This window comes from Suricata suricatta, chromosome 17, assembly GCF_006229205.1.
Source record: "Suricata suricatta isolate VVHF042 chromosome 17, meerkat_22Aug2017_6uvM2_HiC, whole genome shotgun sequence".
Lineage (NCBI taxonomy): Eukaryota > Metazoa > Chordata > Mammalia > Carnivora > Herpestidae > Suricata > Suricata suricatta.
The window spans coordinates 27,114,632-27,128,362 of NC_043716.1; the positions used below are offsets into that span (position 1 = coordinate 27,114,632).

Here is a 13,731-nt window from a genome sequence, read left to right on the forward strand (position 1 = left end):
GTAAATGATGGAAAATAATTGCATATGTTAAAAAAAGTGTTATATTCTAAAAAAAATAAAAATAAAAAATAAAGTTACCCAAAAAAAAATCCAAATAGTTATAAGGATATTAAGTGAAAACAAACAAAAACAAAAGGCTATTGAGACCTGTTTTTCATCTCTTATTAGAGGAACTGGAAAAGGGGAAACGTACTGGACTATGCAGGGCTGGCAAGGTTCATCCCTGCCTATGTACCGAGAGTGTCCTCCATGTGGTTTAAACTGTGAACAATCCAGACTTGAGAAAATACATCAGTGGCACCCATCATGACCTGATGAAACTGTTCTGGTGGAGTTGGAGTAAGAGGTTATATTTCTGCAGAAAAGAGAAAAAGTTCCCCTAAAGGCAAACATTCTCCTTCTCAATCGTCTTATATATATAGATCCCAAGGGAAATAATTTTTCTCCCCTGGAGTCTGGATTCTACAAAGAGGGGACAGTAACTCGGAGGAAATCACAGCTGGGGAGGCAGAGTGGCTCCTGGACACACGGAAGCAGGTGGGAGCCGGACAAGGAGGAGCCCCATGGGCCTCGGTCTAGACTGTAGGCTACCGAGAGGTCCAGCACAGGGCTACCAACACCAGCCTAAACGCTGGGGGAGGGGGGGTCCTAGAACTCTAGAACACGATCTGCACCTTTTAGAAATTTTATCTGCATATTCCACAGCAAGTGGACATTAACAGATATTTATTCAGAACAAAGCCTGTTATGAGCTCTGCGTGCCACATTACTTCAGCGCAAGAATGGTTACAAAGACCTGCGCTCTCGCACTGGCGAGTCTGAGTCAACTAGACCACAAAGAGCACAGCCCGACGGAGCAGAGCGGCGCCTCCTCATCGCAGCTAGTTCAGTGGCAGGGCAGCTGCTGTCCACCAGGTCTTGGTACCCGATCACTAAACTGTAGTAATGGCTGATGAAGTATGTGTAAACAATGTGTCGCTTGAGAAGTGTATTACTTATGTTTACAAATATTAACAATGTAAGATATTACCCATGACAAAAAAACACTAGAGAGCGAGACAGACCATGACAAAACTGAATTTTTGAATTAGGTTTAAGTAAAAAACAAAAATCACAAAAGCAGGTTATTTTTCCTCTCGGTCAGAGGTTGGCAAACTTTTTCTGGAAAGAACCACAGAGTAAATATTTTACACTTGTGTGCCATGTAGTCTATGTTGCAACTACTCCACTCTGCAAGTCTAGAAAAGTAATTTTAAAAGTTTTTGGCTAATCTGAGGTATCTTTTAAAACTTTTAAAACTAAATCTTTTAAAATAAAGAAAAAAGTAGTCACACTCTCAAAACTTCAAATAAAAAATTTTATTGAAATTATTTCAGGGCACCTGGATGGCTCAGTCAGTTAAGCATCCAACTTCAGCTCAGGTTATGATCTCCTCCTGGTTCAAGGGTTTGAGCCCCACATCAGGTTCTATGCTGACCTCTTGGAGCCTGGAGCCCACTTCAGATTCTGTGTCTCCTTCTCTCTCTCTGTTCCTCCCCTTAGGTGCTCTGTCTCTCTCAAAAATAAATAAACATTTTTTTTAAAGATACATTTTGGGACACCAGGGTGACTCAGTTAAACATTAGCTTACATCATAATCTTGTGGTTTGTGAGTTCAAGTCCCACGTTGGGTCTGTGGTGACAGCTGAGAGCCTAGCGCCTGCTTCAGATTCTGCATCTCCCTCTCTCTACCCCTCCCCAACTCCCGCTCTCTCCTCTCTCTAATATGTAAAAGAAATTTTAAAAAGAAACCATTTCTAATACATATATTATTAATATATAATACCATTACTACTAATAATAATCATAGCTAATACTTACATAGGCTGCACACTATAAGACTTGTCATAAAAGGGTAGCCTTTCTAGCAAATAAACCATATCTGACATTTTTTAAAACTTTTTTAATGTTTATTTATTTTGAGAGTGGGTGAGTAGGGAGAGGGGTAGAGAGAGAGGGAGAGAGAATCCCAAGCAGGCTCAGCGCCATCAGCACAGACATGGGGCTTGAACCCATGAGCCATGAGATAGATCATGACCTGAACTGAGTGATAATCAAGAGCAGGATGCTTAACCAACTGAGTCACCCAGGTGCCCCTAAAGATTTTATTTTTAAGTAATCTCTGCATCCAACATGGAGCTCAAACTCACAATCCCCAAATCAAGAATTGCATGCTCTACCAACTGAGCAAGCCTGGTGTCCTTCTGCCATATTTTTAAACAAAAGTCCTTAAAGAGCCAATTACTCCAATGTACAACATGAATAGAATTTTAATTTTTAGAGAAAAAACTAAGCAGGAAGAAGGAGTAATAATAGGAAGAAGACATGGTGAAAATAAACCTTTCTAACAGATAATTTTAAGAGCTGTTTTCTGGCAAAATCATATTCTACTGTTATTAATAATGGAACAATGAAGATGGGAAGAATTAGCGAAAAACAAAACAAGAAGAATCAAAATATAAGGGAAGGCAGTCCTGAAATAAAGATTATCAAGGGGCGCCTGGGTGGCTCAATCGGTTAAGCGCTTGACTTTGGCTCAGGTCACGATCTCGTGGCTCATGAGTTTGAGCCCCTGTTGGGCCCTGTGCTGACAGCTCAGAGCCTGGAGCCTGCTTCAAATTCTGTCTCCCTCTCTCTCTTCCCCTCCCCAGCTTGTGCTCTGTCTCTCAAAAATAATAAAAAATAAATGTTAAAAATTGTTTTTAAAAAACATTTCCATGACTATATTATTAGATGACTTATTTGGGCCTATAAAGTGGCCATCATTATTATGCTGTGAAATGAAAAATAATCCTTGTACCCATTGTGTCTATCCACTAGTAGCAACATGATGAGGTTTCCATAGAAACAACATTCTGCTCATCTAATGCCCCACCTCTTTCAGAAAGCAGTCAGTAAATAGTCAATAATATTCATTTTAACAGAGATTTTACTGATAGGAATAGTAGAAACCTGTCTTCAATATAGTTTATTAGAGGAGAGACAAATACAAATGAAATAAAAAGATATATATGATTTCTTCCTTTTTCTGAGACTATTTTTATCACTAAAACAAGCAGAACAAGTGAATAGAGTCATGCAAATGAACTGTTCCTGGAGGGAACTCCTGTACACAGCAGAATCAAGTGCTCCTAATCTTTGTGTCTCTTTGCCCAGGAAAAATAACGGTTATCCCCAAGGAAGACATTAGGGATTGACACATGGCTATGGAAAACGGGATTTCCAGAGTCAGAGAGCCGTATTTCAGTGCAAATTACTCTAAAACACTCCCAAACTCCAATAATGCCATTAGAGAAATGGTACTAATGAGTGATTTTGCTGCTTTTCTAACTACTTTTCCCCAGTCATTAAAAAAAAAATTATTGAGTGATAACTTACATACTATATACAATTCATTTGCTTTGTGTATAATTCAATGATTTTTAGGGTTTCATCACTATCACCACAGATGTAGAGATTTAAGTGTTTGGCAAATCACTGAAAATGAGGGTCTTGTGATTTCAACTTTTGTGGTAATTAACTCTTTGAATTTCTTTCTTTCCCCCCCCCTCAAGTAATTATTTCCAGGATAAAATATATTGCTGGCACCAGTATATACTTACTAAATTGAATCAAATGGCTTTAAAATTTTTTGAGGAAGTAACTTTTCATAAACAGCAACAGTGCTGAAAATAAGGCAGCTTCTGAATTAAGCTAATAAAATCTGTACTTAATAAATTAGCTAGTTGTGGGAGGAATCCATAAAACTGCCAGTGAATGTGTAAGTGAGGAATTTACAAATACTCTGAACCACTAATTTAGATGAAGATAGAGGTGCCTGAGTGGCCCAATTCCTTTTTTTTTTTTTTTTTTTTTTTTGGTGAAAAAAAAGTATATTTAGATTTAGCCAGCTGGACGCGTTTAGATGATCCCAATCTTGTTGGCAGCATCCAAAGCATCGTAATCAGGAGCCAGTCGAACATATGCTTTCTTTTCTCCATCGGGCCTGATCAGAGTGTTGACTTTGGCCACGTCAATGTCATAGAGCTTCTTCACAGCCTGTTTGACCTGGTGCTTTTGACCTTGACATCCACAATGAACACAATAGTGTTGTTGTCTTCTATTTTCCTCATGGCTGACTCAGTTGTCAGTGGGAACTTGATGGCACAGTGGTCAAGCTTGTTTCTCCTGGAGGCGCTCTTTGGAGGATGTCTGGGCTGCCTTCGGAGACGCAGTGCAGTGTCTTGGGCCGTCGGAATGTAGGTGACCTGCGGATCTTTTTTTTTTTTTTTTTTTTAATAATTATGGATGCCTTTCAGTACCTCTTTCTTGGCCTTCAAAGCCTTTGCTTTGGCTTTGGCTTTGGCAGGGGCAGGGGCTTCCTTCTTCACCTGCGGCACCATCTTTGTGAAAGGGTGGGTGGCCCAATTCTGGACCTCAGCTCAGACCATGATCAGGGTCCTGAGGTCAAGCCCTACACTGGGCTCCACACTGGGCATGAAGGCTACTTAAAAACAAACAAACAAACAAACAAACAAGGATGTGATCTCAGGAGGCAAGGTAGAAATGGCTGTTATTTGGGCAGCAGAAATCTAATCACTGTCTAGTATACTGTTTTGACAAAGTCTTGCAGATTAGCCTACAGAAATAGAATTGCTGATCTTTACCCAGCACTGTCCAGGGAACAGACCCATAAAATCCAGAGGGTATGAGTTTTCCTGTCTTTGAAGGTATACTCTGAGGTGGAGCAGGGATCATTTTTTTAGGTTTTGCCGTTGTCTGAATGAAATCTCTCAAAACAACTCCCCTCATTTTGCTTTGATTCCTCATTTACTGAGCAACTGTCTGATTTGCTTCCCAGACCTGCAAAAACAGTTGCCTTTGGTTTATACAATTTGAGCATCCTGGTTACCAAAAATGTATCTGCCCCCAACAAATGAACATATGGCTTGGTTTATTTTCTTGTTTTTTGCTCTCGTGGACTAAAATATGTTAATCATTGCTGGGTCACTGATATTATAATCACATCCTGAACTGTAATAATCACCAAACTCATGTCATCCTGGGAGATCTTGATAAACGGACAGACTTTTCCTGCTATATCCTGAAATCATCATGGACCCCAGAATCAATAATTTGGTTACATTCAAATATAATAAAAGGATCCAAGGGAGGAACAAGAATGTCCTTTTCACTCTATGTTAAATCCTACTTGTATTCCCGAACTGAACAAAATCAGAAATGACTGCATTAAATTGGACAAGAATAAATCAAAGCAAATTCCCAATTTTCTTATTTATCTGGAACAAACATGCCTTGAAATTAGAAGCACCTACGTTTAAATCACTTGTTATCAATAACTTAACATTCAACAGATGAAACTGAATAATTCTTAAGTGGATGTATAAAATAACATAAAGTGTGCTCACTAAATAACTACTTGAATGAAACAATCAATACATAATATGCCTGCAACTTAAGAAAAAAAACCTCATCTCTTCTGCTAACTGAATAGGACAGGGCTAGAAACTGAATCAATTTGTTGAAACAGTATTTTGGGTTGTTTTTTTTTTGTCAGCTTCTCATTAAAAAAAATTTTTTTTAACACTTATTTTTGAGAGACAGATCATGAGCAGGAGAGGGGCAGAGAGAGAGGGACACACAGAATCTGAAGTAGGCTTCAGGCTCTGAGCTAGCTGTCAGCACAGAGCCTGATGCGGGGCCCAAACCCACGAACTGTGAGATCATGACCTGGGCAGAAGTCAGACGCTCAACCGACTGAGCTGCCCAGGTACCCCAGCTTGTCATTTTAAAAATTATCAGGTTCTTTTTTTTTTTTAATGTTTTTTATTTATTTTTGAGAAACAGAGACAGCGCGAGCAGGGGAGGGTCAGAGAGAGAGGGAGATACAGAATCCGAAGCGGGCTCCAGGCTCTGAGCTGTCAGCACAGAGCCCGACACGGAGCTCAAACCCAATCCTGAGATCATGACCTGAGCCAAAGCTAGGCGCCTAACCAACTGAACCACCCAGGCGCCCCTCTGTTTTTTTTTTTTTTTTAATTAAAAGCTCAGTTTCAAAAAATCTTTGAAGGATAATTAGTAAAGAATGGTCTGAAAGATAGACAATCTGCCCTTCCCTATAAAACTTTCAGAGGTTTTTTTCCCATTGGGAATCTAGACACCCCTTTAAGAATCTGATTACAATCTCAAATCCCCTTGGAAGAAAAAGTACATGCACATATACACATAATTTTGGAAACCATCACAGAGAGTTCAAGCACAACCAAAGATCCTCTGTGGATCTGTAGGGGATCAAATTGAATTTGTATTTTGGGATCACTCAGACATTTGTAAAATGCACTCAGTGAACTTTCAGAACTAAGGAAACACGCCATTCTCCTAAAAGACCCATTTATCTTTTAATTTCAAGGGTATTTAGATATTTGAATATGCTTGTGTTCGCTTCTTTACCATGACTTCCGGAATGAGCGGAGTCAAACCTGCAGTCCATTCTTTAGGAACTGACCGGAAGCAGGCATTTTGTGTAGTAACCTCACCCAGACTTCACCTTAATCCTTTCCCCCTTATTTTCCCATTCGCCCTGAGTTTTTGGTCCAATTTTAATACTGTTTTACGATATCTCTGTAAACTGCTTCACATCCTTGGGGACTGTTGCAAACAAATGAAGAGCATGAAGAAAATCACCCTTAAACACAGGGTGCGGATGGTTTAGCGTATCTATGACTTAAGGGTTTTCTTAAAAATTGAATTCATTACTAGTACTTTAAAATCCCAACACTTCACATAAAAACCCAGATTTCAGAGGTCTCTCTAAAAAATGTAAAAAGTTCTTTTTTACATGCTGGGCCAGCATGCAGGTGGGCTCAGTCCTGAACAACTATGGTCTCCAGTGGTCAGTTCTCACGCATCCATTTTGCTCGCTTATAGTACCTGAGAGGCCCAGAAGGAGTTCAGAAAAGGGAACAAACTTTCAGGATTCTGCAAACACACACCTGCTTTTCTCGTTCTTTCAAAGGGTTGGATACATAACAGGCCCATCGCTCTTTAAACCTTCACTGGACCTCGCCTCTGTGGTAGGGCTAGGCAATTAAGCTGAGGGCTGAATCCTGCTTGACTGAATACAGCTCAAACCACCGCTACTACGTCAAGGTGTGTTGCATTGAGCTATACAAAGTTAAGTTTTAAACCAATGATGGAACGGTACTTAGTGTGAAGTGTTTACCAAGGAGTCTAAGCTGGGTTGCCCTGAACTAGACCCTCGTCTAAGCTGCTCACCGCCAGGACGCAGGAGAAGGGGCGGGAATACAAAGTCACGCCTTAGCTCCTCATTCAATCACAAGCTTGAATCACAAGCAGGGGTTTCCTGGACCGAGAAAGTCCGCGTTTCCGGAGCAACGGCCAGGTCCCTCCCCCTATAACGCCGCCCCCGGCAGTCTTTCCCGCCAAAGGCCGTTAACGGCGCAGAGCATTGTGGGACAAGGCTCAAGGCTAGGTTTCACCAAAATCCTTTCAAGGCGCGGACTTGTTTTTAAAAGGGACTCGTTCCTGGGACGACTGGCAATCCTTTAAGACTCGTCAGGGACTAGTAACCCATTTAACGATGGGTCTGTGTTTAATTTTTACCAAACGACTGGTCACTTCACTAGCAAACCACTCCGCAAATCGGGAACGCGGGGAACTTTTTTCTCCCTTGGCGCGGAGGGTGACGTCGCGCGTGCGTGAGCGTTCCTCTCGCAGAGCCCGTTACGCTCTTGCGCGTGCGTACTGAGATCGAAAAGCTGCTTCCATCCGCTTCTCTTCCTCCCTCCCCCCCATATCCATGCGCCGAGCTGATAAAGGCGCCATTTTGGAGGGGCCGCGGGAGACGTGGTGTCGCTGCGGGCTCGCTCTGCCGTGCGCTAGGCTTAGTGGGAAGGCCTGTTCTCGAGTCCGCGCTTTTCGTCGCCGCCATGTCGGGAGGTGGTGTGATTCGTGGCCCGGCAGGGAACAACGATTGCCGCATCTACGTGGGTAACTTACCTCCAGACATCCGAACCAAGGACATTGAGGACGTGTTCTACAAATACGGTGCTATCCGCGACATCGATCTCAAGAATCGCCGCGGAGGACCGCCCTTCGCCTTCGTTGAGTTCGAGGACCCTCGGTGAGGCGGTCCGGGGCTTGCGGCCTTGAGGCAATAAGTTGGGAGTAGTTGGGGAGGGCCTTGATACAAAGAATGGGGAGGTGGGCTCTTAGGTTGGGGGTAAGACGATGTCGTCCATGCAGGAGTCGAGTAAGGAGCCGAGTCGCCGTGGCTTCTCTGGTGACTGGGCCCACCACGGACGTCCCCAGAGCGGACTGTCGGTCTCTGAGCGGGAAACTGAGGCGCTGAGGGCTGGTGTAGTGGTGGGGAACCTGGTGTGCTTCTGGGTGGGGGAGGGGCCATTCCTATTATGCAGCGCATGTGGGCTCTTCCACGCTGGGTGCGCATGTGCGGGGGGCCGCTAGTTCCAGACTGAGTTAGCTGCCCCTCCCGGTCCTTTCTCTTAACGCCTTTTGCTTTCTGTGATCACGCAGAGACGCGGAAGACGCGGTATATGGTCGCGACGGCTATGATTACGATGGATACCGTCTGCGGGTGGAGTTTCCTCGAAGCGGCCGTGGCACAGGCCGAGGCGGCGGCGGGGGTGGCGGTGGCGGAGCTCCCCGAGGCCGCTATGGCCCCCCATCCAGGCGTTCTGAAAACAGAGTGGTTGTCTCAGGTGAGTTTACTGTTGGTGCGGGTTGTTGAGAAGAGACAGAACACCCTTTTAAGTTTTTCCTTGCGTGATCAGTGTTGACAAATGACAAGTTTTTGTGGTAGGTGTTAGACTAGTTTCTCGGGTAAACTTAGTAAACAAGGATCACTGTGGTGGAGGTACACCTGTTATCACGTAGTTACTCATCGGTTGGATACCTAGACTATGAAAATCCTTACTTCACTAATACTTTTGGACTCTGATTCCAGGATCTTAACAGCTCTTAACCTAGGATCTTAAGTCAGATCATTAATTTTAGAGTAGTCTTTGTTCTAGTACAAATTTTAAGTTTTATGTGTAATGTAGGGTGATTGGTATTGAAAAAAATACTTTTTTAGGACTGCCTCCAAGTGGAAGCTGGCAGGATCTAAAGGATCACATGCGTGAAGCAGGTGATGTATGTTATGCTGATGTTTACCGAGATGGCACTGGTGTCGTGGAGTTTGTACGGAAAGAAGATATGACCTATGCAGTTCGAAAACTGGATAACACTAAGTTTAGATCTCATGAGGTAGGTTTTTTACACTTACTCTTTTCTTTGGCCAGAATTGGATACAGTGGTCTTAACAGTGGACTGTGAAGGTAAGATTCAGGCAAGGGTGTCCAAGTAAAGTACCAGATATCTGGTTGTAGTTACGTTTTATTCGTTCAGCATGCCTGAAGACAGGTGAAAGCTTAGATCTTTCAATCGAAAGTTCTGTCTATTCAATAGGGAGAAACTGCCTACATCCGGGTTAAAGTTGATGGGCCCAGAAGTCCAAGTTATGGAAGATCACGATCTCGAAGCCGTAGTCGTAGCAGAAGCCGTAGCAGAAGCAACAGCAGGAGTCGCAGTTATTCCCCAAGGAGAAGCAGAGGATCACCACGCTATTCTCCCCGTCATAGCAGATCTCGCTCTCGTACATAAGATGATTGGTGACACTTTTTGTAGAACCCATGTTGTATACAGTTTTCCTTTACTCAGTACAATCTTTTCATTTTTTAATTCAAACTGTTTTGTTCAGAATGGGCTAAAGTGTTGAATTGCATTCTTGTGTAATATCCCTTTGCTCCTAACATCTACATTCCCCTCATGTCTGATAAAATGTATTTTAAGTGATGTCATAGACAGGATTGTTTAAATTTAGTTAACTCTCCATGCTCTTCAGACTGTGATACTGTGTAAATGTCTATTTTGCTCTGGTTTGTGTGAACTGGGGATGTTGGGGGGTGTTTGTGGTTACCTTACCTGGGGAAGTTCTTATGTTTATCTTGCTTTTCATGTGTCTTTCTGTAGACATATCTGAAGAGATGGATTAAGAATGCTTTGGATTAAGGATTGTGGAGCACATTTCAATCATTTTAGGATTGTCAAAAGGAGGATTGAGGAGGATCAGATCAATAATGGAGGCAATGGTATGACTCCAAGTGCTATTGTCACAGATGAAATTGGCAGTATTGACCTTATACTAAGAGGCAAGGGTTTAAAGTGATTATATACATCTATCTTAAAACACTTGCAAACATCTTATGCAGTTATCTTTAGCTACAATTGCTTTGCTCTTTAAACCTTGGCAATTGTGGCCAATGTTACATTGCCCATTTTGTAACAATTTATTTTGCTCCCTTCCCCCCCTTTTTTGTTTTAATAGGGACTAATGTGGGAAGAACTGGCTAATTTGTCACAGTGCTTAGTTACAACTGTTAATGTGTGACCTGCTGTTGGTGTACATGTGGGTACAGGGTGTCTTTAATTCCAACCAGATAGAGTATAATATCAATACTGCTAAATCTGCATGTCCTCTGTGTGACTGATATAGCGTTGCTATTTCATTTTTTTAAAGACAAAATGAAAGCAAAATGGAGAATTCCGATATATTGGTGTAGATAATCTAGTTGGGAATACTTTTTAAGTCTCACCTCCCCTTTTAACTAATATTCATAATTGACTCATGTTTAAAACACGTTAATTTGAAAATTAAATTGCAGATGGGAGCATTAGGTTTAGTTTAGATTTAGGGTGGGTAGCAATACCAGTAAACTTCTCAACTACATAACTTTTTGCAACCACAAAACCTGTAATACGCTGTACAGTAACAAGTGTTGGCATTATCAGTTGAACTGTAAATATAAAATGCTTCTTCCAATTAGTCTCTATGATGATTAAGTTTCTAAAATTTATCTGAACACCATTCAGAAACTTGTTTTGGGGAATTTGATAGTTATTGATGTACATCTGTTAAACTGATGACAGACATAACTCATCATTCCCCAGAAACCTTTTTTGATTACAGTATCTAACATTTTGCCTCCTCTTTTTTGGTTTTGCTGGTTATAAAGGTTTGGATTGGAGAGGGCTCACTGGATCCCAATCCTTGGAGCTGGATCATTGGATTCAAATCATAATGTGGATAGGATAGGGAGGATGAATTACAAGGATTCATGGAGCGGGATCAGATTACCAGGAACATAGGAGTGGATTCCTGCCCCAACCAAACCGCATTCGTGTGGATTTTTTTTTTTTTTATTCAACTTAATTGGCTATTCCAAAGATTTTTTTTTTCCTATTTTTGACGATTGGAGCCCTTAAGATGCACGATGGAATTGTGTTTTGCATTTTTTGGTAAAAGGAGCAAAGCGAGGACCTGGAGATAATACGCTGGAGCAATCTCCTTGGAAGGATTCAGCACGAGTAGATGGTAAACATTTAAAGGGGAAAGGGGGGGTTTGTTTAAAATAGTAAATCAGTAAGTCACTTCTAAATTTAAAGAACAAAATTGGAGTTGAAGAATAAGTAGGTTTCCAATTGGCTATTGCCGTTTTTCTTTGAAAAAAAATAAACATTTTTTAAAAAACTATGCATGGTTGTCCTTTTTCCTCTTCATGTAAAATTTTAACTGGGTGACTATCCATTAATACTTTGATAAGATTCTGATTCATGTGTTATGTGTTAGTAAATTAAAGGTTCTTGAAAGGTAATCTCTAATAAATGGTATTAGCTATCTCAATGTTAATTGTAAAAGTCTTCAGGGAGATAAGGCAATTGTGTACATAGTATGGTAAATGGGGTGATCTAGTTTCTGAAAGATAAGTTTCACTTTGATAAAAATGATTAAAAATTTATAGATGTTTATTTTTTGGTGATAATCTAGACAACATAGGTTTTTGTGCAAAATTTGGGTAGTGACTAGTTAATGTTAAGCTGGAGATAGTGTTGGAGATTCTCAAGCTCTTAAAAATTGGTAAGTATTAAATGCTCAATTCACAGTTTAGAACTTGTAACATTTAGAAATTACTTTTTTTTGAAATGTGTATACACACTAGAATATTGATTGTTTATGAATGAATTATTGTTAATAAAAAGCTGGGCTTTAGAATTTTGCCTTGTGAACTCTTCTCAACCATAAGATTATTCTGTATCCAAAACCTATCAAAGCAGCTATTTATCTCTTAGTCTGCTAGTTCTCATAGTCCCTTCATGCTAAAATTTCAGTGAGTTGAAGATTTTTAGTTAAAGTCCCTAATTTTTTAATTTTGACTTCCTCATAGCTAGTCAAAATCATCAAAACACATTTTCTGCACCCAAAAGAAATAACTAGATCTTAACATTTGCCTTGGATGCTAATCAGAGTTGGAAGCTGAATTTAAGATTGCTATGCAGGTGACATAATTTCAAACCTAGAAAAACTAAACCTAATGTTGGTAGTAGAGAAATGGGTCCTGAGAGAGAGTTTTGCATAAGGGCACCCAACCAAAACATTTAGATGAACCTTGTGGAATGTAGAGAGGAAAGGAAGGGTTCTTAAGTTCAAACTGAGATTCTTTAAGTTAATAGAAAAGAACTTGGTATAGCTTAAAGTTGCTAGTTCTTATCTAAGAATTCAAAATACAGTGTTCAAGAAGTGGAAAGATATTATTTAGAACTGGCAATTTCTGTTTTATGTGTAAAATTTAAGTATTTTAAACAACTGATTTTGGGAAGGTTAATGTGAGCTAGACTTAAGTCTAGTATGTGTTCATTGAATGTGTTAGAAACCAGACCAAGATGGAAATGCCTTTGCTCAAGATTGAGTGCATTGAACCTAAGTTGAAAGGTATGCTCTACTAGAAATTGTAGTAGTTCCAACCTCAGAATTGAAGTGAGATGGAAAATAAGTCATAATAGACTGCGGATGAGAGAGAGCTTGATGGCATGTTTATGAAAGGTAGAAGGGTGCTGGCCCAGACCGCTGCAAGCTGTGAGGGGAGGTGTAGGCTTTGTTTTTCAGTCTTAGGAAATGAGACCTAAACCGTTCCTGTTTTGGCAGCTATTAGAATAAAGTCACACTTTTGGAACTAAAAAAGTTGCCCTGAATTGTTCCCCTTTTCTCTCCTTATTTGTTATGTCTCCTTAGAATAGTGTAGGGAATCTATAATTAGTTTGTTATTTTCTAACCAAGGAAAAACAGTCTAAGAAGCAATTATTTTTCATAACATCAGATTGAATAACCCACCTTGCTGTTCAGCCCACATCCTTCTGGAAACAAAAGGTAAGAAACCCATTTTCTGATTCCTAATTGTTTGGGATCTGAATTTTATTTTAACTTGTTTAATTTTAAAACGTTGTATAACAGATTATCTTCATTTAAAATTATTTTTCTCCTGTTTTATACTTTAAGTTTTTGAGTGTTCTCATGGATACTCATTGTAGTGTTTAAGTTGCATATGATTGATTCTAGAATTCTGGCTTTCTCCGTTTTATCTTTGGAACATCTTGCTCATTAGGACTGATGTGTTTTGTTTTGTTTTGTTTTTTCCAAGTTTTCTGTTTAGATGAATTTCTTGTGTCTTTTCACTTTGTATATGAAGTTGTACTGAAATTACAAATTAAATTACATGTATGTATTTATCATAAATAGTATTAAAAAGAAGCTATCAGGCCGAAGTTCTCTTGTCA

The 13,731-nt window shown here is 40.3% G+C and overlaps 1 protein-coding gene and 1 pseudogene across 2 annotated transcripts; one reads left to right on the forward strand and one right to left on the reverse strand.

Annotated features, from left to right (window-relative positions):
- Nucleotides 1-3,873: 3,873 nt before the first annotated feature.
- LOC115281861 lies at nt 3,874-4,504 on the reverse strand (annotated as a pseudogene).
- A 3,390-nt stretch (nt 4,505-7,894) lies between these two features.
- On the forward strand, nt 7,895-11,653 carry SRSF1 (serine and arginine rich splicing factor 1). Of its 2 annotated transcripts, none has more exons than XM_029927513.1 (4): nt 7,895-8,182; nt 8,596-8,780; nt 9,155-9,327; nt 10,093-11,653. In XM_029927513.1, exons 1-4 carry the CDS (start codon nt 7,989-7,991, stop codon nt 10,129-10,131), a joined length of 591 nt encoding a protein of 196 aa, XP_029783373.1. In that variant the 5' UTR covers nt 7,895-7,988; the 3' UTR covers nt 10,132-11,653. The 2 variants fall into 2 exon arrangements, with proteins under 2 accessions (XP_029783373.1, XP_029783372.1); XM_029927512.1 differs by lacking the exon at nt 10,093-11,653 and adding an exon at nt 9,529-9,782.
- The last annotated feature ends 2,078 nt before the right edge of the window (nt 11,654-13,731 follow it).